We start from the raw sequence: 25,872 nt of genomic DNA, 5'->3' as shown, positions 1-25,872 counted from the left end.
GCATCATTCGTACTCACAAGCTCGCCCCTGTGCACACACAGGTGTTTGAGCACGATCACTCACAGCATCTTTTGCTGGTGCCACAGCCTTGACACCAACACCGCACTCATTACAACTGACAGGACTGCACGAAGTAAAATAAATGTCTGGATGACACACTTTTAATTTGGAAGGCAGCTTAAATATTCCTTGTAAAGGTTAATAGGAGATACAGGACAGGTGCGTGGTTGTGTTGTGTGAACAGGGGCGAACCTTTTTGGAGGCCATCTCACTGACAGAGCGATGGGTCTGAATGGTCTCCAACTGGTCCAGGCACCAGTCCAGTTCCTCCAGTGTCTCCCGGGCCATCTGCTGGTATGTTTCCTCTGGAAAGCGACACACGCAAAATGTGCACATCATCAAATAACAGGAAATGTGAGAGTGTGGTGTCTCAGTAATTAAAACAATGACAAATGCCAATAGATTGCATCAAAAAAAAAATGTGTGGGAGGACTAGAGTTAAAATTGTTTAACCAAATACGATTATTGAAAGAAATTATCTTTTAAAGAATAGATCTGCTATCTGTTGTAATTACATGGGTAATGTGCATTTTTAAAAAAATAAAAAAAATAAATGTGCGTCTGAAGTGTCTGGTCGAATGTTCAGATGCATTTCCTCGAAAGTTCTCCTAAATCCAATGAACATAAATGTTATAGGGCTTGTTGCCTTGCTCTGGGAACGTGTGATGTCTAAAAGTTAAAGTTTCTGTGCAGACTTTGTGTTTGTCTGCGGGACCCCTACCAGAGAGCGTCGCCTGAGGAACAGTGGGTTGGCTGGTCACTGGTGACCTCCTGTGGACAAGTACAGTATTACATCAAATGGAAAACGACACGATGCTGCCCTCTGCTGGTTATAACACGTCTTAACATATCGGAGGAAGACTTCGCTGACACTGTGGGGACACGAATATTTTTAAGTACGTTATTAATTCATAATCCCCGAAATAGAGACAGGCATGGCGTGTCTGTATTAATATGTATTTGAATATTGAATGATGCCACAAGGGACATTTCTTTTACTTCCAATAGTTATAATAAAACCCGTGCATATCAAGTACGAATTATCAGGAACCCACATATTTATAAATGCAGACATTTTTGTGCTGCATGGCTTTTTATAGGCTATCTATTGACGTAGAGCTTAAAGCTTGGCGGGCTCAGCTTCTGTCTTCTGCCTTCTGCATTACAAAGAATAATTTTAGTGTTATTGACCGCCTCTATTGTCTGGCTACAGAGTCAGGGACAGAGGGAGCTCGTGAGATGCCAAACAATGCAGATATTAAATTTCCTTGAGCATTGTCAAATAATCATAAACTGCTTAATCGTGATGGCAAAAGCCTCTCCCATGGGAGAGAGAGGGAGACATTAGCAAACAACAGACAGCGCAAACTAAGCAGGGAGTCGTGACAAGTGGAAGTGGGGGGAAGGGGTGTCTGACAGTAAGATACTGACTTGTTAGTGGGTGTTGTGACATTGGCGAGGATGGTGAAGTTGCTTCTTACGGTTCGTAGGCTGGCCAACACCTGGGGGGGTGTATGGACAGTGTGGGAGGAAAATAAGGAGGCGGGGGAGAGAGATAAAAAAAAAGAGAGAGAGGGAGGAAGGGGGTGGGATGGGGAGGTCAAGTTCACAGAGGTAATTATTCCCATTCCCGAGCCATTTTGGAAATTTGACATGTCACATTTCATCGTACCTGAGCGAAGGGGGTGACAATCATGTCTTCAGCATGCCTGTAGGAAAAAAAAGAGGAGAAGAAGAGGCAGAGGGAGAGATGAGTGTGTGAGATTTCAGTGTTTATATAAGAAGCTGTGAACAGGATGTTTAGAGAGACTTTTATGTCTGCAAACAGGGAAAGTTTAGCGGAGGCTTTCTGGTGTTTTAAAGTCAGCCAATGACAAACTCTGCAGGGAGCTGCAGCAGCTTGCTAAGAGGATTCATCATGCCCTCATTAGCATAAGGATAATTGCATAATTACAATCACAACCTTTGTCTCGTTGCCGGGGAGGCTGTGTGCATGGGTGTGCGCGTGTGTCTGGGTCGTTCTAAAGCAGGGCTCCTTTACCACCAGGCTTACCCCTCGCTGTTGACGGAGGAGTTGCGTGACATGGTCTTGGGAGACGTGTCGTAGTCCGAGTCCGAGCGGTACAGGAAGGACTCCCGGCGCTGGCTCTGGGGGAAAGAAGGGTGGAGCACCAATCCAGGACTCGCCTGCGAATCCATGGGACTGCGGCCTGGCGAGGGCCCGTTCTCGGCATCGAAGCTGGAGAGTAACGAAAAGTAAAGCGGCTGCATCACATCCGATGTGTCAACTCGAGATAAACATAAACACACGTGAGTGTGTGACCGGATGAACCCATCCAGCAGCCCGGTTAGTCCTGAAAACGTGACTCTGTAACTTTTCCTTTTTGGGGCTGTATTCACGTCCCTAAATGGACCAACAGTCGTCTTCACCCGTGGGTCAAAAGTGTTTGCGCAAGTTTTAGGCTCATTCTTATATATTCACCATCACCAAAAGGAGAAGCTAAAGAAAGTCCCCTCCCGTGTGTTGATTTCATTGATTTAATTTTGTAATGGGACGGATCGGGGCAGAGGATAAACGCAGTTATCTGCCCGGCCCATTCCGAAACAAGCGTAGCTAGAAGGGATACAGTTACAGTCTTCTCCGATTACGCTGTTTTCTCCTTTCCCAGCATCACACGCGGCCTTTATCCTCCAGCGGTCCCCATCAGACTAACTGGGTCTCAGATTAGATACAGCCAGTCAGGATCGATTAGGACCGCGGAGGTTTACGCGGCGGGAAACGTGATATTAAACATGCAATGCTAAATCATCTGTTGCCTGTGCATGAAATAGGAATCTCTGCTGTCTGCAGCTGCTGAGACAAAGACAGGAGGCTCCTTTTAGACACGTTCCCACGTCTGAATTTCCATATTTCCATACCTTTTCGGTCTGACTTGAAGGTGAAGTGTGAAGATATTTTTGGAATTTACTTTTCACTACTTGCGATCGGCCAATTAGGAGCCTCTCCTCTCCCCCAGAAGGCTTTGTGTGTTTGAGTGCACGACTCAAATGATCTGTTGTGCCAGTGATGAAAAACACATCGGAGTTGCCTGCCAGGGGGGGCGCTTCTGTAAGCCGCACATGCTGATCCCACTTTATTTTCCTTCGGCTGCTAGTAATTATGACACTTAAGCAGTTTCGAATTTACCACTTTCCCCCGAATCTAATCCATCGGAATCAGGCGAGGGGGGGCACGGAGCAACTTTGAAGTGGGATGGAACACTTGATCAGACGTGCGGAGAAGGCAGCTGTTGGGTGTAAATTTATACCTGCTGACACGGTGACACGAGCGCTGGCGCTCCTGAATGCTGCGGTTCATCCTCATGCGGCGGAACAGAGAGCAGCCCCCGGGGGGCCCGCGGGGCAGCTCGAGCGGCGACACAGGTGAGGCGAGAGGAGGCGCCTGCGGCGGCCCCTCGGGGCCCTCCGACAGCCCCAGCTGTCGTGTCAGCTTCCTCTGACTCATCGCTGACCAGTTAAAAGCCCCCCCCGGCCGTGGTTTCAAAGTGGCTCCAGGCTGCGCTCGCCCGCGTCCCGCTCCTCTTCATCGCCTCCCGAGCGTGTCACATGACACTTGAGGCCAACGCAACCCGAGACAGGTGCTGCGATCTGTCCCCAATCCGGAGCGACCCCAGATCGTCCCTTCAGCCCTGCTGCAGGAGTCAAAGTGCATCAGTATGCAGATCCTGCCCCGTGCCCCCCCCCTCTCCTCCCAGATGCTTCAACTCCCAGTTACCTCCTCGCACATCCTCAGGTTATTCCATGGATTTACGCAGGTTTCCTTAATCCTTGCCTGCCGGTTTGTTTAAGGTTTTGTGTCTGCCTCCCCCAGGAGCTCTTCTGGTGTTTCTCCACCTCAGCCGCGTCTGTGGGGCCACGCGGGGCCACGCCGGCTCTCTGCACCGTGTCTGTCTCACCTTCGCTGCCCTTGAGAGGCTGCGCAAACAACCCGCAGTGATCTCTGCTAATTTCCTAATTAGGCAGCCGTTTGCCCTTCAATTTCTATCTGATACTCTTCGTCTCCTCCCCCATCTGCCCCGCGCAAGCGCGCGCTTCCACTAGCCTTATCTCTGCGCACACGGGTTCCTCTGCAGCAACAGGAAGTCCGATCAGTCGCTGAACAGCCGCTAGAAAAGAGTAACAAACAAGAGTGTGTGGCGAGGATTGGAAGATAGCGGGGGCGGGGAGGGGGGGGGGGGGGGGGGGGGTGTCAATGTTTACATGTTCCAGTAAACACAGCGTCAGATGGGCGCCCAAAACATTTGGTATTTTGACATCAACAGCTCCTCCGTCCCTGCTCGGCCTTCTGACGGGGGCGGACGCGCTTGTGCCTCATCCTCCTTCGGCGACCTTTGGACGCGTCCAGAACGGCAGTCGTTACCTCAGCCGATCAATCGGGAGAGGTTTCACCTTCCGATCGTGTTTGTCCGGCTGTGATTAGACCATTTATTAGCGGCAGCTGGTTAACGACATAATAGAGCAACGTCTGGAGCAACTTCCTGTGCAGAGAGGAAGTGGTGGATGGCTAGTCATGGCCTTACCTAAGCACGGTGCTGTAACAGTTCGGAGGTTTGGGTTAAAAGGTTCCACATTTTTGTGACTGAATTAGACAAACATTAAGAGCGACGTGAGCTCATTAGCGAGTTTTCGCCAGCTGTCAGCGGCGTCGACTGAACCGTCAACCTCAAGCACGTTTGACAGGCCGCCATTAAGATGCGAACCGCCGCTTTAATTTCCCGTGTCACAGCAGCAGGCCATCGTGAACCGCTGCCGACGCACGTCGTTTATCAGGAGTTAGCGCCCTAATGAGCGTTTTTCGGGTCCATTTAAGTTAACTGCTGAAAGAAATCGGATTTTTTTGGGGAAAATTATGCTTTCAAAAAAAAGATGCGAACAGATCTAATTCTTAATTATCTGCTTGGAGAAACTCCACTTCAGACACTTTATGTCTGCGTTCAGAATACAGATGAGACTTGTGCAGGTGTGAGAGAGAGAGAGAGAGTGTGTGTGTGTGTGTGTGTGTGTTTGTGTGTGTCTGCCTGTAAAAACAGGGAATTTGTTCAAACTGTCATTTGAACACACGCTGCACAGACTTGTGAATACTATCTGCTTCTCCCTCAGCCTCTCTTTTTTTCCCATTGCCAGAGCTGCAAAATAAATGTAAAAATGTAAATAAAAGCACAGCCGGCTGCACACATTCATTGTTTTTCACCTTCCCACGAGCTCCCGAAAGCCTCAGGAGAGGAAAAATGAAATAATTCGACAGGCAGTTTTCTCCTCTTGACTTCCGTTACACCACAGTTTACCCTTTTTTCTCGGTCTCCCCCTCCCCACACACCCCCTTCCCGAATACACGGTGACTTTCGCTGGCGTGCGATGTGCGGGGGGGGGGGGGGGGGGGGGGTTCTGGAAAAAAGCACCAAAAAGCCTCGCGTGGAGCCTGTTTGAAGCGCGACACCTTCCAGTGAAGGGAGACAGAAACAAACCAGGCATTACTATTCACAGTTACTGTCTCTGGAGAACTGATGGGGAGACGGATAAATACGCACTCCCACTTCAATAAGTGCTGGAGAAGGATCTCAAAACGAGATACACACACACACACACACACACACACACACACACACACACATCTATATATACACACATATACACAAACACACACATGGATGGACACTCGGATGAGCCTTAATGCCAAAGCTCCTTTGTTTTCACTCCCTGTAAAAACCCAGATGCACGTGCACACACAACCACACACACACACACACAAAAAAAAGGCACGCACATGCTGATTATGAGCCGGTCGGTGAGCTGCTCTCTCTCCTTCATTACGCGAGTGGCGTCCCTGGAGTGTGTCGCCGTGGACAATGACGGGATGATCAGAGGGGTTTTTTTTTAGAGGATGAGGATTTGTACGAGCCGACTGGCTGCTTCTTAGGGAAGATAACAAACTGTCTGTTCCAGGTTGGAGAGCGGGCGCATTGAAGCTGATGTTTCATGTCGGCCTGCTACCTGAGCCGGCTGGCTCGCCGATGCACGTCAGAGCCAAAGCTATAGATGGAAACACGAGGGCTTCTTTGATGATACTGTCCAAAAAACACAGTGGACAACTGAACCCGGAGAGGAGAGGAAACAAAGACGAGAACGACAGCATCTTTAAATATCCCGCTAACGAGGAGAGATCAGAGTGAGTTTCCAGGGTGATTCTAGATCAGTGGCTCTCTAACGCAGTCGAAATAACCGCACCTGCAACCTCTTCCTTCACTTCACGCCGCATGACGCTCACTTCTCACACAAATAAGATGGCGGTTGGGGGGATTAGGGGCCGTCTCCCCCGGCGTGAGGGTGACGGGTCGCTGTCGGGTGGAAACAAGCCGCGTGTGTCTGAGAGTGGCGGCAACAGTGGCGCGCAGAGGTGACGCACGGCGGGGTGGCGCCGGTCAACAGGCAATCACTTCAACCCGGGCTAAATTAATCACGTCACTAATTGAATTAAATACGCACTGATTGTGCCAGTAGATCAAAATGAGAGACTGCCAGGAACAGACGCGACATTAAAGTCAATAATTCACATAAACCCAGCCGGAGCAGCCGTCTACCAACCGGCCTCGTGAGCAGCAGTTAAAAGATTTTACCACACACACACACACACACACACACACACGCATCACGGCCTTTTATATAACACAAATTGAAAACTCTGTGGGCCATATGAAGACGTACAGGTAAAGGTTAAACATTAAAAAAAACACGCCGCTTTACCTTTACTGCCCATATGCTGGACAGTAAAGGTCATTTGCAACATGGAGGATCAGGTTGGCCCTGTTCGGCTGACAGATACGCCTGCTGGACGGCTTGTTGATTGCATGTGCAGCGGCTGTGCAGAGTCAAGCTGACATGTATTTAAGCAGGATGGGCTCTTTCTTTGGGGCCAGTTTAGTGGAATAAAACCTGAAAACGGGCATCCGTTGGTTCCCGGCGTTTCCTCTCTGTGGCCGAAGAGGCGGAGCTTAGTTTCACATCATTAGAGCCGGCGGCCTCAAAGTGCTTTGGAGCCTGAAGTCGATGCTGCGATTAGTTTCAAGCCGAGAAGACCACATGAGCCCATAGAGCACATTTAGGTACATCCCCTCCACTGACCTCTCCTCATCAGTTCTTTTCTACCCCCCCCCCCCCCCCCCCCCCCCACACACACACACACACACACAGGGCTGCTGCTGGATCAGTATTTTCCCAACAGTCGGCCACTTTGAGGCTCCATCGCGCTGTATTGTGCTGTTAATCAGGACTCTCCGAGGGGCTCATCCAGCCCTCATTCATTACTTCCGTTCAGTAAACAAAAAAAAACACCACAGATTTAATCACCCGTTTCTTCGTTCCCTCGACTTGGCTAAGTTAATGATTAACCTGCGTGAGTCCACGTGCACACGCCTGAGCCCACAGCCTCTGTGGAGAATGACAGTTATTTCCTGCCTCCGCTTCCTCCTCTGCCAACCGACCACAGATGCTTATTTCCACGTGCAATTTCAACAGCCCCCCCCCCCCCCAAAACGTGTGCACACATGACCCAGTATACATACCCCAGTCATCCATGAGCTGCCTCATCCAGGCATTTAGCACCTGGCTGATTGCTACCAGCGTGGGGGCGGCAGTAAAGACGGGGGTTGAAGGCAGAGGAGATGGGACGTGTAAATTGGGAAAGCTTGCTGCTTTTATAGGCTGACCATAAAATTGCTGCCGCTTTCGAATCACGCGAGGATCATGCACGTCGTGGCTTTTATGACGAGGCTCCGCTCAGGCTTTTAAGGCCTGTAACTGACCCGTGTCACATGTCACATCGCTTGCCCCAGCTTGCCCTTTGCTGCTCCTGGGCAATCTCAAGAGAGACGGGAGGATGGGGATGTGTCCAAGCACGCTTCCATTTATTTACTTGCTTCCTTCTGCCCACGTTTCCAGCGCCGCACACAAGAGTCAGAAGCTCTGAAGGGAAAGAGCTGGAACGGCGCCACATGGGCGAGGAGAGAGCATCTGGCCCCCGAGAGCTTCAGGAGCCTGGAAGAGGAGGGGAGACGAAGCGGCGACACATATGCAGGAGGAGGGGAGAAAACAGCTCCTGGAGCAAGAACAGTCATCGGAACAAGAGGGCTCATGTGACAGCCGATTGTCGCATCATCTTATTAGCGTATCACCCATGTTGGGTTTGAGAGGCCGCTTCCTTGATCCACTTTCACACGTGTGACTTTTCATGCATTCATCGCCGGTGAGTCACGAGTTTGCTCTCCAGTGAAAATGAAAAGAAGTCTCTCGCCGATGAAAAGACACACCTTCAACCCCCCCCCCCCAAGCTGACAGCTAAGCTATCAGAATCCAAAACCTGCTCGTCAGTCCAACAATGCTGGAAGGAGCTACAGAAAAGGGAATCTGAGCGGCTCCTGCTGGCTTTACAACTGTTTCATTAGGTTCTTTTTGTTAATTTAATTTAACTCCTGATCTAAACACCTCTTAATCCTTCTAAATGTCACCTCCCCACCCGACGCTCGGCCTCTTCCGCCCATTTGGAGCGCCGCTGTGCACGGTCAGATCATAGAGCCGCGGATTAAAGAAGATTTTCCAGCCCCACCAGAAAACCAACCCTCCTCCGGGGCACCGAACCGTGAGATCCGGCCTCGGTGTGCAACACACGGCTTTGGCAAAGAATCTCCAGGGATCCCTTCGCAATCCCACACCTGACAAATGCCACCAGGCAGGAATTTATTCTACGGGAGCTCTAGCTGATGGCAAAATCCGCCTTTTCCCCATTCTGCAGCAACAAGATTTAGCCAGAAAAGCAGCAACCCCTTTAATCCATTAATGCACTCCACTAAATGAATTCTGTATGGACTGAGTGCTTCGCAGACAATAAGCTATTCGGAATGCCTCCAAGTCAAGACTTTAGCCTTGCACTCGCCACCTTGGCGTCCAACCAAAGGAATGAGAAACCTTTCGGTGGCTGCACTATTTTGCTGTTGTCTGCTGCACTTTCTCAGAATCAGAGCATCGAGGTCAAGAGCAGCCGGGAATATCTTGTGTTTTGTTTTCCTTCTGTTTTTTTTTGTATTTTTTTTAAATTTCCTGTTTATCTAAGAGTTCGCTCATGCACGTCTAACTCTGGAAATGCACAATATGATTAATTGCGACTCGATCCGGGCTTCCCCGGCTCCGGTGGAAGCAGATTTAGCATTTTCTGCTTTAGCTTTTCCTCCGTCTCCATCATGGAGCTCCTTCCTCCTTTAGATGTAAATCCCCTCTGCGCCCCCAGAGGCCATTTAGTGTCGAAGTTAAGTCTCAACAGATCGTGACTCCCCACACCTGGCTTTCGCTCTAATACCCAAACATAGAGACAGAGAGCATCGTTTCACCCCGGAGGCACATTTCAGGTCCACTTTCCTTCTCCCCGCTGTGGCGGAAACCAGAGTCGGACCAAAACAGATGGATCGGTTTCACTGGGGAGCGGACTGAGAGCTGACAGATGGACAGACATGTTGTATTAGTGCTCTTTTTTAGCAACATCCGGATTAATTGGGAGTTGAGAAGCAGACTCCTCGATGGGGAGAGTAATTGTCCTGCAGCCGAGTGGAAACACGCTGATATTGATTTGCTTTTACTGTTTAATGGCGTTTTGGGCGACGTGATGGGAAGTCTGAGGGGGGTTAACAAGATGGTATTGAGCTGATTTGGGGGTTAATAAACAAGATTGGGGCTTTTTATTTTTTTTATTGCACTGGCCAGCATTCCTAGAGAGTGCACACAAAACCTAATCAGAGCGCACAATCGTGTGGAAGGAGACGTGCTGAGAGATGGTGGAGATGTGATGGAGCCAGACTGTTGTGCAGAAATCCATAAGTCCTCCTTCTCTCCCTCCCTCCCCACCCCGAGTCCCTCCCAGAGTCCAAGCCCACACAAGAAGTGGTATTTTTAGTGCATCCCCCGATCTCTCTGAGATTGAGCTTGTAACTCCCTCACAGCAGGCTGGGATGGCGGGGCCTCTTATTTTAACCCAGACTGGAAAGAAATAAAAGAAGCATGAGTGAGTCATTCAGAGCTACCTTTGTGTCACTGCGGAGTGCTACATCTCCCCCTCTCTCTCTCTCTCTCTCTCTCTCTCTCTCTCTCTCTCTCTCTCTCTCTCTCTCTCTCTCTCTCTCTCTCTCTCTCTCTCTCTATATATATATATATATATATATATGTATCTGTCTATCTGTCTTTTTCCAGGTCAGGCATATTTAATCTGATCATTCAGTGAAAGACAGACCGATAAGCGGCCTTGACACTCCATTCGTCATACACATCGCCCCGGCCCGAAGATGGCCGGCCGCGTTTTACCCTGGAACGATTGATAATTAGTGGTGGGATGAGGTGCAAAAACAAGTGTTGGGCAGGGCGCAGCTGAGCGAGGAAGCGTGGAGGGTCGATTTGAACACAAAGCGAGACGGTCCATTTGGCTTTGATGCTCTAAATTGTCCTTTGGAGGATCGGTCACTGGAGAAAAGGGAGCGCGTCGGTGAATTGCTTCCCGCCAGTTCGTTTACCGACGGTAAGCGAGGCCAAAGCGGGAGCCATATTAAGGTTTGCAAGAAGGGCTAACCTGGAGTCTGAGACGAGGACATCTGCGCCGACACGTCCACAAACACGCGGTCGGACACTGATAGAAAGGCATTTGCTCAATTATTTGAGTTTCCCACCGCATTTCTCCTGGAATGTTTGCTGATCCTTTTGTTTCCGAAGGCACCTGTAGGAAATACCAAATCTTCGGCAGCTAAATGTTCCACTGCTCCGGTGAGTCACTCCTCCACGCCCTTCAGAGCAAATTTTGCTAAAATTAATTCTAAAGGACCTGTTCATCAGCCTCAGGCTCATGACCTGCTCTCCTTCCAAAGTTACTGTATTTGATTGTTTGTCCCTGAGGGATACCAGTTGTAATAGCTGCAGCTGCTTGAGAGATTTTTGGAATTTTTCTTCTCCCGTCTGACAGAAACTTAGGATTTCTTTCACTCCAGTGGCTGATGTGCTTGTTTTTCTAGGGCGCACCATCACACACTCACCCTGTTTACCACGGGGTTTCGTCTGTGGTGGCTTTAAATTGTCTTTCTGAGCTTTTCCACTGAAAATAGCCGTCTGCTGGTGCCGAAGATGATGTGTTACTCACAGGAAAGTCGTGAAAGTCATAAAAATCAGCGCAGCCTCAGGCTAGAGGGGGAAAAAAGTAGAATCTGGTAAATCATATTAAGAAGTTAAAGTGTAGTATTTTAAAAACATCCACTAACCATAACTGCGCATCATTAAGAAACCTGCAGTAAAAATAATCAGCATTTTATATTTTGGTTGCTGATTTCACTACAGATCACATAAATACATGGATTAAATGGCACAACAAAGCCGTTAGAAGACCTCTGACTATAATTATAGTGCTGAGTTTGCTGTGTTAGTTAAGGAACAGTTGAAATAAATCTGTGTGATTATCCTAGATGGAGGTCAGAGAAGCTTGCTGAGGAAAATCTGGAGGATCTACATCAGTCCTGAATCTGCCTCATGCGACATGCTCGTCTGATGAGTCAGTCTGTCCATCACTTTTGTCCTGGCGTTGTACTCTGCCCTCGTGCTCTCCTGAAAATGCCACAAAAAATCTTTCCCGTCTCAGTCGGGCCTCTCCTGTCCCCTCGCTTCACGTCACGCCAACATCCCAAACTGCTCGACTGTGTCGGCCGACCTGGACTCGCGCGTACTTAAGACCGCTGACATTTGCCAAGATTGCTTCACTTGGAATAAATAAAAGCCAAAAGGTGCTTAATAAATAAATGTATTCGTCTTAATAAAAGGCGAATAAATGTTGACGGACGCGTTGTGTCGGTGAGTCCGAGCGCCGCCAGCCACGAGAGGTGAGGATGGAGACGGATTATATATTAATACAGAGAGAATCGCATGAAGCTGCGGGTAAAGACTCCCTGAAACTGGTGGGGAAAAGGATCTGTGCTGGTTAATGAAGCCTGAGAGGCGCCCAGACTCCAGCAGACCTCTGAACCGTCGGAGCCGAGCTGTGAGAATCAGCAGCATGTCCAAACAGAATGGACGTCTCCCACTCCGCATGTCCCCAGACGCCTTCCGCCTCGCGCGAGCCTCCGCGCGAGACGTGCGGCCACCGTAGCCAATACGCCGCCACGCGTGCCTTCGACGGCGCCAGATCCAGAGGCGCCATCGCACAACACACTTGCAGCGTGCGGAAGTGTCGCTAACCCGCTGGTGGCTACAGACAGGCCTCATGCGGAAAAGTCAGGGAGCGAAGCGTGGAATTCCACCGGTCGGAGCTTTCGTGACGCCATCATGGTTCCTTCCCCATCACCAAGAACACATCTTCAGGAGATGTGTCGTGCCCCGCAGGGGTTCAAAATGGAACATAACGTTCGCACGCACACAAGTATTTCACATTATTTTCACATAATGTTCCGACATGGACTCGGCACGCGGCAGCCACACTCAATATCTGCCGTATACATATTGAGATGCAGGATGGAAACTGAAATAAAGCTCAATAAACACTGGGAACTGAGGCTGGTTTGGTTTAATCTCATTACAGTGAGAGCCTCGGGCTTCTCTTCCCCTATTTATAGCACTCTGTATGGGAGGAGGGCTGACTTTCGTGTACAACATCACTGGCTCGTGCAACTGCGGCCGCAAGTGACGAGGGAGGCAACCTATCGTGGAGTGGTCTAGCATCAAATCTGATGTGACAAAACACACATTTAGCGGCAATGGAGGACGACAGCCTCCCTCCGTTTTTTCTATTCCCCTGACAAATGCGCGCTTCCATGTTTGCCCCGTTTCCCTTCTGTTCCTCTCCACTCTCCTTATCCTCACACCTTCCACTAACGTCGTTTTTTTTCTCTCATCGCACCTGTTTGAGGCACGGGAGTGGATTCGGGGGGCCGCCGTTTATTAAAGCAAGTCACGTCTGGGAGCTTTTCTCCTTCCTCCACAATCAAATCAAGACGTTTCACTGGAAGCCCCCCCCCCCCCCCCCCCAAGAAAAAAAGAAGGATGGAATTTTCTGGTTTGAATTTTTATTCACTTTCCATGAAGTATCAGAGAATCTCGATGCAAACGCGCACGAGGATTAGATGTTTGGCGTGGAAGCAGCTCCGCATGGCGTCGCCCAGCGTTCAGGTGGTGAAAGAAAAAGACAGAAAAATGCAACAAAGTGAGAGACTGCAGGGAAGAGCTGTCCAACGTGAGACAGGACTCAATTCGGGTTTCAAAAGAAAGGTCTCACCACGGAACTCCCAATACACACATGTAATAACCCAAAAAGCCCTTTGATGCAGTCACAACAAAAAAAATGAAAGAAAGGGAAGCCTCAGACTGGAGCCATCATGGTGTTAATTACTTTGCTTTTGTTGAGAGAAAAATACTCTCTCAGTCTATTTCACCATCATCAAAAATGGGGTCCCGGGAGTGTTTCCACTTGAATCCTGTCACAAAAACGAATTAAAAAAAAATAAATCCCTAATCTTCAAAAAGCAGCACACCTGTAATTGAAAAATATAGCTCAGATGGAGATCAGTGGGCACCTACAAGACACGCTTCTTTCACCCGTCTCTGCCCTCCAAACGGCTGAAAATGACCTACACAGCTGCTCCTCAGAAATGGCCGCTTACACTCACACACAGGTAGAGGTCAGACAGCTGGGACCCCTCTTTATTAAAGCAGAAAGGCGGGCAGCGCTCACCTCCTGCCGGCCATAAATCATCATCTGCTCCACGCTGCATGTAAAGCCATCAAGCAGTCCTGCAAAACTCTTGCTGTGACTGAGACGGATTGCCAGTTTTTTTTTTTTCTCTCCTTCAACCACATCTGATTTGATGGATTTCTCTTTTATTGCCTTTATTGTTTTTTTAAAGGAGCGAAGGTGCAGCATGAATAATGAGCGTGCACCATCTGTTGTCAATAACGTGGGTATTGCACGTTTAGTTGTCAGAGGACGGGACGGGAAATAACAGGTGGACGTTGGCAAACCACCTCAATCTAATTCAGGATCCTTGGGCGACGCAAATTGTGCTTCATCCTGAGTGATGCTGAAAGCTGCGTCATTAAAATTAAAAGTGGTTTATTATCTCCAGCCCCTCTGTCGCAGGATAATCGCATCAGAGTCGCTAAAAAAGACAGAAATGTCACGACTTCCCCGATGCGCGGCCCAACGTGACGTTCTGAGATGCAGCAACTGTGGCACTCAAGGGAGGCGGGTGCCACCTCCAGCCTGGGAGGAAGATTCCAACTGGAGATTAGAGGAATGAACACTTTCATCCTCTCGTCCTTCTCCAGCAGAAGGATTATGGCTCAAACAGGAGTGTTTTCATCTGGAACTCTGGTTGGTTTTTTGCTCCCCCCCCCCCCCCCTTTTCTTCATCCCTGAAATAACCTTTCAAATTTCAAATCTCTCCTTTCCAAAGTTCAAACCTGATTGGGATCGGCGGATCGACTGTGACTCTGCCGGACATCATACAGAGTCTGTGTCCTATAGCATTTAGAGCGCGTACGTGCAGTACGTCTGTAGATCGTCATCAGGTGGGAGCTGCGTTGATCGTCGGTAGGCTTCCGACCTGTTTTTGGGCAGCGTGTGGAGTGAATGACAATTCACGATCCCTTTTGCTTGAGTGAATCAGAATCTCAAATGAGTTGCCAACGATGGCTTAATGGTTTGGAGATTTGAGTTGATGTCTCGAAAAGGATCGAGTAAAAACGGAAAACCCGACGGGCACGATGTCGTCCGACGAGACGCGCTCACCTCTTGGTTTTGTAATACGGGTCTGGGGAAATACCTGCCCGCCACCTACGGCAGCTGCAGGGAGCAGACTGATTAGACTTAAAAATGAAGACTGGAATTGGGAATTGCACCAGCACCCAGCGCCATTATGAATATCACTGAAGTGAATTAATGCATTAGGGTCAAATACACTATAGGACATATCTGTCTACTTATATGATAATGTATATATATGGAAATAGATTATTAAAATCTGCCACTGCTGACTCACGGAATAATGGCATCATTATATTAAATGGGAAGTTATTTCTTCTGCTTTTACACAGAGATCACTTCTGTGGGTTCCTCCCATGCCTGTTTCCCTCCACAGGGAACATCCTCTCGTGTTCCACCTGTGACATCCCACCTGCCCAGTCCCACCAAGTACACCCCATTTCCTTTAAACGGCACCCTCATTGACTTTAGTCATGGTTTTATGCTCTCCAGCAGAATGCATGAAGGCAGAGAGAGAGAGAGGGTTTGAGAATATTTATTTCCTTTATGCATCGAGCCGCGCGGAGCCGCTGGGCTTCTGATGATGGCGGCGGAGGACCACGGTCATCAGGTAGCATCAGCAGCGGGGGGACAAGTCGTCCCCTCACGCTAGTGCAGGTTTAATCGAGACAATTGGTGCACAGAGGCAGAGTTTAACCAAAAGATAATAAATATTTATGCTGTGTCCTGCTCAGACTCCCGGGAACCGGTGGAATATCTGTCTGTTTTAAAGCCGTATTCTCAGGTGCACTAATCACCATGACTGTTGTTACAGTGACATTTAAACAGTGAAATGGCTGATGGTTTTAGTATATTACTTGTTTAACTGTGCAAATTAGATGTCTGGTGGAACTAAATGGACCTGGAAAACGTTATTATTTTTTGGTCTCTCTTATATTAAATTGAGCTACACTAAAAGCAGCCCAAATAGCACTGCTTAGGACCACTTAAGAACCATCTTTCTGGACCAGAAAATAAAATGTCACAACGGAGAACAATCCAAAAACATCCAAGTCAATAGCTTTGGTTGAATAATAAACATGCAAATAGATTCTGGGGGCTGCTCCCGCATTTCCTCGCTCAGGGCTCATCCGACAGTATTTAACATTGTGATAATTACCTCTTTAATTATGCATTGCTTCGATAGAATTACTGATATAAACAGAAACCATTTGCCCGCATAAAGGACTGCGCGTTTGCTTCCGTCGCAGCTGAGTAACGACTCTACACAGTCGTATTGACTTGGTATTTGCCTGCCTTGTAAGCAAGCGAATGAGAGGTGAATTAATAATATGCTCCGTTCCCTTGTCTCCTTCTATTCCGGACCAACAGGCCAACAGCTGGACCAGGAAATGTTAAAGTCTGAATGTGCTTTAATGACATGCGCCTGTCATATTCATCAGTCAGGCTGACATCTTGACAGTGGGCCGGGATGTTGCCCTGGAGGGGGTCTGCTAGTGGGAGCTCAGCGGGTTGAACAAGCATGCAGTCATCTTTGTGCCTCCATGGAAGGTGTTGTTCTCCAGGAGCAGCCCTCCGTCCTGAACTTCAGCAGCGATTTTGCTGCGAGTCTTTGATAAGAACTCGGCTCCCCAGACACACCTCGCATTAGTGTGACATCCCGCTCTGCTTGACAGTCGTACGCTGTTTGTTGTTTTCTGCCGTGTGTGCGTGCGCACGCGCGTGCGTGTGTGCCGCACTGACGTGCAGCTGACAGAGGGTTTGTCAGTCTCCATCATTCAAAGGGCTTGCATGAAGACATGGGCCCGAAGCGTTTCGGGGAAGTTGTCATCGCAGAGGGGTCACGGCGTGCCGCAGCAGCAGCGACCACCACACGCTGGTGTAGGTGACAGTCGTTGAAGCAGGGCAGTTTGTTGGGCGGTAAAGAGTGCCACTTGTTTTTTAGAAACCGATTGCACCTTTGTGCACATCTTGAAATTGAAAATCTTCTAGGATATTTTCTGAAACAATGGATCCTTTTTTATGCTTAGGCCTGATGTGGCTTTACCATTTACTTTATATATTTTTTAATCAAATATAGTGACAAATTCATGTTCAATTCAGACAATGCTATTGGCATAATGACACAGTTCCATTTACCAAAATTATAGTGTATAACACAAGAAATCAGGTAACGCTGATTGATGAATCTTCCTAATTTAGCCAGTTTTGTGTCTTTGAACACACCTTTCATGGGCTCTAATGGCGCTAGAAGATGGATTCTAGGGTAAAACAACAGGGGAAGAAAACATTTTCATAGGAAAACCTGTTTAAATAATGCACTTTTTTCAGAAAAAGCACAGAAATCATGCCCCGCAGAAAATCCTACTCATGAACTGAACACCTCGGTGCTCATAGCATCGAGTGAGTGCATCTTAACTAAGCTAAGTGCTAGCATCAAATGAACAACATGCCTATCAATACTTTGAGGTCACATGACATTATGGTCAGACTGGCTTATGCCACCCTGCAGTTCCTGCCGCGGTGGTAAATGGTAACTGCTCCCACCAATACTTGAAAACAACTTTTCAAGTTGCATCCCAAGCCTGTTATTAGCTGGTTCCAGAAAAAATATTTCTAAAAAAGGCAGAAAATCCTCACCCGTGGCCTCTGCTGTTTTTTCCTTTTTTCCCCGCCGTGCGTGCGTTAGCACAAAGAAATCCAGTGATGGACACGTTAACGGGGCCTAAAATTTGATTTTCAGCAGAGGGTGGCTTTAAAAGCTTTAATTTTTGCCAATCATCCCATTATCTCTCACAGGATGATTTCAGTGAGTCATTTCACTTCACATCACAGTTATTAGCTGTGTCCTTTAAATTTAGACTCGGCTTTGATGTCCATGTCTGTTTGAGCGCTTCTTTTACGGCGGCCTGTCGTCCGCCCTCGAAGCCTGATATTTCAGGTAACAGCCAGAGCATGAAGAAGGAAAAATAACATCACTATAAAATACCTCCGAGGAGTAGAAGATCGAGAGATGGGTCTCTGCAGTGCACTATCAGGGCTGCACAGTCCATTCTTCCAACAGGGGATATGAAGCTTTGAGATTCAGATATGGCTTCAAGGGGGAGAGACACTGCAAGCAGCTGATGATCTCGGTGGCCAAGGCGAGGCGAGTGGGACAAGATGATATATTTATGATGAGAGAGTGTGTTTAATGTCGCTATAAGCAGGGAGGAGATTAGCAGAGGGTAGCTCATAAACTACGGGGATCTGATGATCCAGACCACACAACTGGCAGAGAAAGAGAGGAGAAATGGAGATGGAATCGATTTCCCCCCATTTACATTTTTGAAAGGAAGCACTGACGGGGAAGAGGGCCAAGCGGAGACAATGCACAGCCAGGTCTGTGATTTCCACAGACAAAAGCCCAGATTCAAACTACATTATTATTGATCATTAGATAACAAATGTCCCAATCAGGTGTCAGGAGCAACAGAGGAAAGCGCAGCTTGACTCTCTCCCTTCGCAGATGCATCCAGGGGGATTTAATGGACATGAACGCAGCACTAACTAAGGAGGGTTCAGAGACGAATACGTGCGCATACGTGTGCCAAGCTAGCAGATATTTGGGCCTGTGAAATAAGTGGATTTGTTGAGCAACACGGATATTTGAAGCCGGGAACAACTTTGGTTCCTCTTTCTGGGAAGACTGCCCATCTGCTCTCGACAAAACCACACAGCAGTAAATAAAGTGACCGGACAAGTGGTGCCGCCAGTTTAAGATGATTCAGTGTGAAATTAATTAAAAGGCAAAAGAGCCAAGGTTTGCTGCTTATTCGCAGGATTGTGCTAAACAGGACTACCGGCGGAGCATCTGAGTGAACAAATACAACAAATATAAAGCGGAGCCTTGACTGAAAGCTGTTTGCATTCCGTTTAAGAAAACAGCCTGTTTGGTGTCAGTGGAAATCCGTCAGCGAGGCTCTTGGAGGGGTTTTACCCGAGGTCTCTGCGAGCTGTGAGCCAACCAATAGTGAGCGTTGTTCCAGTACATGAACCGCCTCCAGACACTAATTAGCTGTGAGACTCGTGAAAAGGCACAATGTATTCACAGAAGAGAGCAATCTGTAGCTTAAACAGATGCTTCTACTACACAAATGAGATAAGAGGTCGATTACTTAAACCCGTTGTTTGGAATAACTCCTGTCGCATGAGAAGCGACGCAGCCGGAGTGAAGGTTGTTCTGATCTTTAACACAAAATAGAGGTGTAACGGTAATTAACTGGGGCTGCACCTCATTATAAACTAAATTATTAAGGCAGCCGGTCAGTCAGGAGGGCGAGGCGGCAACGGCTCGTAAATCATCGCTGCTTCCCAGCGATGCGCGAGGTGGTTGGGTGAGAGTAGGAAGCACAACAGACCTTACTTTAAAATTGTTGCAGGGAAGTAAAAAGAATACCGAGCACTGTCACACTGCAGCTCTGAAAACACCCACCCCCCCCCCCACCCCCACCATAAAAACGCACGATTCACTGTGTTTATGCAGCGGGATCTGCCACATACTTACAAATTAGACAGCCAGGGTGAGCAAATGTCTCCAGGCTTTGCCTTTTTAGGGGGTAAATTAAACCTTCTCAACAAATGCTCTAAACAAGTAACCATAGCAACAGAATTGCAGGAAGAGCGGTTACTCGTTTGGTGTCAGTCATTCAATTTTTGAGTGGGAACTTCCACAGCGGCGCCCGAGACCCGATGACTGATACGCTCGTATTAGCATGTTCTGACAAAAGGACTGACAAAAGACACGGAGGGGAAGAGACGTCCTGACACTTGTGGGGAAAAGCCGGTTGACACCGAGTCTGCCATTTTGTGGAATATGACGAGCAGAGAAGTAGGTTAGTGAAAACTGATGCGTATAAAAGCTCCTCCGAAGGGCGGCGAGCCCACGTTCGATCTGTTACGGCATCCATCCAAACACCGGAAAGTGACTGGAGCACTCCAGCCTCAAAGCCGGGCTATCAATTACAGTAAAAGGTGCGATGCCTCTCTCCTCTCCTTTCTTTCACTCCTGTCTGAAACAATTTCTGCCCCAGCTGTCGAGCTGATTGATTTGTGGGAAGGGACGGAGGGGTCTTGACCGACTCCAGCTTGATGGAACGGTCTGCTTCCTAGAGATAGTAAGGTCACCCGCCGGGGCGATCAATGCCCGACCAGTAGACTTATTACTTTCTCCAACAACAAAAGTCTCATGTTCCCCCCCCCTCCTGTCCAAACATTCTCCAGTTATGTCGACACAATGCAGCAAATTTGCGCCGAGTCGGTACTAATCTCATCGGGAGAGCGTCCGGTGTCAGAGGCAAACGAATCATCCAGGAAACCCAGCTCAGCACATGCTCTCATCAGACATAAGGGGCAGAATATCTGATGACTCTAATGTGTGAACAGAATGAAAAATAATACCAGCGCCACGGAAATCCCACTGGCCTCCCACTGCTATGAGCACAGATTAATCGAGGTCTATGCCAATCCATATGGGCTGCAGGTCAGACTATGGCCCGTGTACAGCCTACACATCAATAGCTGCCTTTCACCACCGCTCATGACACACAGCATTTACTCTCCTCCCGGAATACGGCGCGGTGTAAACACCCACAGGTCGTACGCACCGCTTTGTGGATTTGCTGAGACCTACAAACAGGCAGAAGCACAGCGAGAGCCAGCTGGGCGAGCGCTCGCCATTGCGCTTGTCGGAATCAAATTATCTCTCCCTCTCTCGCTCCCCCTCTCTCTCCGTGCCCTCTCATGGTTTGCCGCCCACAGTAAGATAAGGGCAGGCAGAGTCACTCCCCGCGCACTGAAAATTGGACTGCCTCTGAGCGTGTCCTGAGGACTCGAATACGAATCGCACTGTCCTCTGGTCAGCTGGAGTTGGCCCTGCTCCCGGGGGCATGCCAGGAGGGCCGTCTGTGGCAATAATACAAATAAAACAAAGCCAAGCAGGCAAATAATAACAGCAAGGAGAAGGGAAAAATAGGAGGCCTGCAGTCCCCTTGAGACCCAACACCCACCAAGATGTGTTATTATTTCAGTAATCACCTTGTTTGAACGGGCTGCTTCTGAAGAAAGAGACGCTTTTGGCCACCGTCACCACAAACACTCCCACGTGTGGGCTTAGCGTGTGTTTGCTGGAACATCTCAGGGTCACAAAAAGGACAAAAATCTATTTCATTCTCTCAGAACTTGACCTCTCTGATTGCTTTTTTAAAATAAAAATAAAAAACCCAAAACCCTCCATCCTGACTGGGTTCCTACGACTCGAATGTCTCAGTATTAACACATCAGTGCGTGGCACAAATACATGATTTTGATGAGGATAAACTACACAACAACCAAAGTAATCATATCAGTCATATCTTCCATGACTCACTTAATCAAGCAAATTGGATTAAAGGTATTTAATTAACATGTGTTCTGTAATCTGATTTAAATGCTGGATGACTTATCGGCTGACTTCGTTATGGAGATCACATAATGCCGCCCTGTTTTCTCCGCACTTACCAGTCAAAACCCTGACGTATAGAAATTGATCCTGTCACATCGAATCAGAAAGGAGCTGCCATCTGAACCGGTCTATGTGACACATTACTTCCCACATGTTACCAACAACACCTATTGGAGTTCAGAGGTCAGAGGTCAGGGTCTGTACACGATTCGGTGCCTTGCTAAATGTCAAGCATGCTTGTAAAGAGGAGTTTTAGGTTTTGGCCTTTTGAAAACAAGGCCCCTCTGAAAACAAGCTGATAAAGGCCCTGGAGTTGGTAGGACGGCAATATCTCCGCGTTACACGCTTGGACGCACCCGCGAGACCTCTGGTGCCATTAAAACGGCTGCGCCTCATCAACCGGAACATGTGGACGCTCTTAAAAAAATGTTACTGCTTTGTGCAGATGCTGCTCCTGCGTTCCGAGTGGGCGAGCAGGTTTGCACTTCATACCCATCTGACACAATCTATCCAAAGACGCATAACGCATCAGCACCAAAAACCCACGCGTCCCGCCTCCCGATAGCAAACGCTTCATATCGGTTAACCCTTCAGGCGCACTGCGATATTACGCACTCATTAAAATGCACCCCCCCCTCCTCGCGTTTACGCATATGCCTTGTGGGCTGTCATGGGCTATTATTGGGATGTTTGGAAAGCACATCTGTCTTATGCTTACCGTTTATTTCCGACACAGTTTCCAATGGATGTGTTTGTGGTGCCGTGGAAAGAAGACGGCCAAGACATTCGAGACTTTTTCAGTCCCGGGCGGTCGCTCGTGTCCACGGCGTCGGAGCGCTCCATGTGCCGGTGGTGATGCCGATCGGTGTCGGAGTATCCCCTATGTTTGATTTTGATCGGGGTGCGGGGTTGCCTCCAGAGGTGCTGCGGGGGCTTCAGAGTCGCCTGTCCTTCCCGGGGAACCGGGAGCGACAGGGACAGGCTCTTCTTCGAGCACGGCGGCGGTTCCATCATAGTGCAAAAAAAAAGAATAAAGATCCGCTTTGAACTTATTGACTAAATAATACGGTTGTGTCCGATTATTATTTCAAGGCCAAAACCCGAACACTTCATGTCCCTCTCTACTACCGGGTCTCTTGAGTGAACAAATCAAAGTGACAAAGTCCAGCACAGCCTGGATCCGAAGCTTGGATTCGGACTAACATCAAAAACTCTCACAGTGGTGAACTGACAAGTCGTCCAAAAAATAAAAAAAAAAATAAAAAGAAAGAAAGGAAAAAATCAATCTGGGGGGGTTGCTCAGGTTTAATTTAGCCCCGAAACTCTGCCGAGATTCTCACCAGTCCCTGGTTTTGGTGATGAGGCACCGGTCCTGCTCCCCCCGAAGTTGGACGCCTCGTCTCCCATGGCGCATAAAAGGAACGGCTGTGTTTATTTAAGAGGATTTATTGCTTTTTATAAGTCCCTTATTGCAGAGACGCGCACATCGCCGTCGGTGGCTTCCGTGGGTCTGTTTAGTGCGCTGTTATTGCTGCCTGTGTCTGTCAGCTGAGGCGAAATTTCCAAGCAATTTCCATAAAAGTACTACCGCGGTTCGTGTAGAACTACGGCATCCCTGCGCGCACGTACGCCGCAGAAGTCTGTGGCAGCCCTCCCATGGACGTGTCTGATCCAGTAGATTCACTGCGAGGAGAAACTGGACTCAAAAAGCCTCCCTTTTCGAAAAATGAAGATCTGGTGGAGAACGCTTGGGCATGTCTAAAAAAGAACGCAAAAAAGACGCGATCCTTCATTGTTTGCTCTTTGGAGTCTCCTCTTATGGTCCCGATTCGTCCGAAGGCGTCAGAAAAAGACAAAAACTGGTAATTTTAGATGTTCAGTCATCCTGCTTAGTGTGCTCTATTATCTTCCCATCCTCATATTTGCAGGAGTTCGACGGCAAACCCCCATCCCCTCTCTCTCTTTTCCCTCTCTCTCTTTATCCTTCTCTCTCTCTCTCCATCTATGTATATGGTGATTGGGTGGTTGTTCTCTCAGCACTGGAGGGGTCTGAACCTTTTATGTGTTCATCCATTATGGTCTGTCCCATGCGTCTGTTCACTGAGCATTTCCTCATCAGAAAACAAACACAACAAATTGCTCAAATGATGTCAGCGGGGAGACAAGCTTAGAAAATCAGCCCAGGTCTGACAAACGCCACAGATGATCATTTTACTTATTTGCATCGAAAGAGCGAGCTGTCCACTCGGGTTTCTCCCTCACACCGTTGTATTTTTAGAACAGAAACCACCTGGTGGCGTTTGTCACTGTGAGGACCACGGCAGCAGATGAAACAGGCAGAACCTTTCCACTGTTCTGAGGTGAGCAGGTACCATGAGCCGTTTATTATTGGGAAATTTGGAATGGCCACGTTCACCAGCATCCTGATGTTTGCCATTTACAATGGTTCTCCCTGTTGTGGGTGTCAAACCTATGAGTCAGGGCGAGTCTGGATTGTCTGCACACGTTTTTGTCCCGCACTGGAGGATTTAGGTATTAGCATCTCGCGATGAGTCCGAGCATGCCCACATCTGGGACTGGGTTTTCCGTCATGAATCATTGTCCCTTTTTAGATGGAATATCGCTCAGGAGCACCTCCAGGATCAGGTTGAGATGAAATCCTCAAGCATGATTGGCTTTGTGTCAAAGAGCAGAGCAAATCTCTCGTATTTCCCTCAGGATGAGAAAGTTAAAAGGAGCAGTACACTCAAGGCTTGGTTTACCGCTGATCTGGGAGATCTACGGCACAGACAGATCCAACATCTGGAGACTTGAGCTCATTAGCCGGAGGCCACCAGAGGCAAACGGCTGCCACGCTCGGTTTGTAGCATGTGGCAGATAAAAAGCTGCAGCAATGGTGCCACTGAGAACCAACTTAAAGTTGTTGTTTTTTTGGTTTCCTGGTTCTCTTAAAGATTTTTTTTTTTTTTTTTTGCAGTCCTCAATCCTGTTGATGTTTCTGATCAGACTATAACAGAAGGGAGAGATGTGACCAGAAAGAAAGGCCATCCTTGTTTATGTTTGTTTTGGTGATATATTGCTAATCTTCCAGTTTGGAATGAGGTTTTTGGAAAGCAGGATCACACAGGGCGACTGTTGATTTATTCATTTACCATGTGGCATCCAGCCAAAAAAGAAAGAAAGAAAGAGCCAATTTATCATGACAAAATAAACACAAACAGGAAAATGCAAATTGGAAGGTCGAGCCTGAAGATGCCGCAGGTGGTCGGACAGCAAATGCTGACAAGATTTGTGCTGTCTGAAAGGGGACATTGACAGATAAACACTGCTGGAACCAGCATGGTGCACTCTCTGTATGGAGTACTAAAATAGCTCATTTCTGCTTTATTTCCACGCTGGCGCTGACTCATAATTCAACAGTCAGTCTCAAGCCGATGGCCGAATTAGCGGATCATTACGGCGCAAGAGTCCGAGTCCTTTCTCAGGTCTATTTCGCATATAAATACCGGCATTGCTTCTTGGTGGTAAATCAAATTCAACTGTTCTGGAAGCTAAAACCTCCAGGAAAGCAGCAGCAGCAGAGCTGGCGACGACCTGCGGAGACTTGGCCAAGACACATTTGGAAAGAAGCGCCACAGAAGATTATACCAAACATAGAAAAAAACATTTATGGCCCTTTGTCTTTGAAAGCCAGTTTAGGTCTAATTTTAGAGGCGTTTGGAAGTAATCTAACTTTAATCTCACTTGGCTTGATTGATCTGGGGAATGTGTGAAGTTACAACAAACCGAAGGGCTGTTTGATTCCCTGCAGCCTCGCACAGAGCAGCCATCTCAAATCCAGACGCACCACGAGAAGTCCCCTCCAACCTCCCGAGCACAGAAATGATGACAAATGTCCGTGAAATTGCCACAACTTAGACTTGTTTCATTACCATGACAGTCCACAGGACTTCCACCTGGAACACTGTTTTATACAAGGTGTGATATTGAGAATTTCTTACTTTACTCCCCAATTACAGCGCACAATATGTCTCCAATTCAGTTTCAAATTGAATATTTTTTTTTCCTTTTACATTTTCAGTCAGGGATGCCAGCTCTGTAGCAACGGCGTCTCCTTGAGGGGAGAGAGAGTGAGAGAGAGACAGAAAAAAAAATAAAGAACCTCAGAAAATCTGCTCTGTGTCTGCATATTTCTGTTGTGCTAATGAAAGAAACAACTCCGGGCCATTATTCAGAATGACCAGCTACTGCTGCTCAGCAGATTTTGTCTTCTCGTAAATGACTCTTCCACACTAAAGCCCCAAAAATGCGTCGATGCTCTTCAAATTCAGTATTTTCAAACCAAAAAAGGGCCACAGACTGCAGTGCGGAGCAGCAATCCTGCTTTACGATATGGAAAGCAAATATTCCTCTTGCCTGAGTCAGCTTCTCATTTCACCGAGTGAACATCTGATTTATGGTTAGGAGGCTCACCGAATGGCCGTGAACGTTATGCATCCATATT

At 48.1% G+C, this 25,872-nt stretch overlaps 1 protein-coding gene across 7 annotated transcripts in view; it reads right to left on the bottom strand.

Annotated features, from left to right (window-relative positions):
* pde4a (phosphodiesterase 4A, cAMP-specific) overlaps window positions 1–23,296 on the bottom strand; it is a 33,622-nt gene extending 10,326 nt beyond the window's left edge. The window contains exons 1-7 of one of the 7 annotated variants that reach the window (XM_011604100.2): window positions 3,836–4,174; window positions 3,369–3,752; window positions 2,114–2,299; window positions 1,733–1,769; window positions 1,492–1,562; window positions 782–831; window positions 253–365 (exon numbers count right to left, since the gene is read on the bottom strand). In XM_011604100.2, coding sequence (XP_011602402.2) covers window positions 253–365; window positions 782–831; window positions 1,492–1,562; window positions 1,733–1,769; window positions 2,114–2,299; window positions 3,369–3,565 — 654 coding nt within the window. In that variant the 5' untranslated portion in view covers window positions 3,566–3,752; window positions 3,836–4,174. The other 6 variants (XM_029835946.1, XM_029835947.1, XM_003964836.3 and 3 more) reach the window with 6 other exon arrangements.
* Window positions 23,297–25,872: the final 2,576 nt, after the last annotated feature.

The sequence above is a fragment of the Takifugu rubripes genome, chromosome 5, assembly GCF_901000725.2.
Source record: "Takifugu rubripes chromosome 5, fTakRub1.2, whole genome shotgun sequence".
Classification (NCBI taxonomy): domain Eukaryota; kingdom Metazoa; phylum Chordata; class Actinopteri; order Tetraodontiformes; family Tetraodontidae; genus Takifugu; species Takifugu rubripes.
The sequence above is the reverse complement of the archived record's forward strand: the minus strand, read 5'-3'. Positions and strand labels throughout refer to the sequence as shown.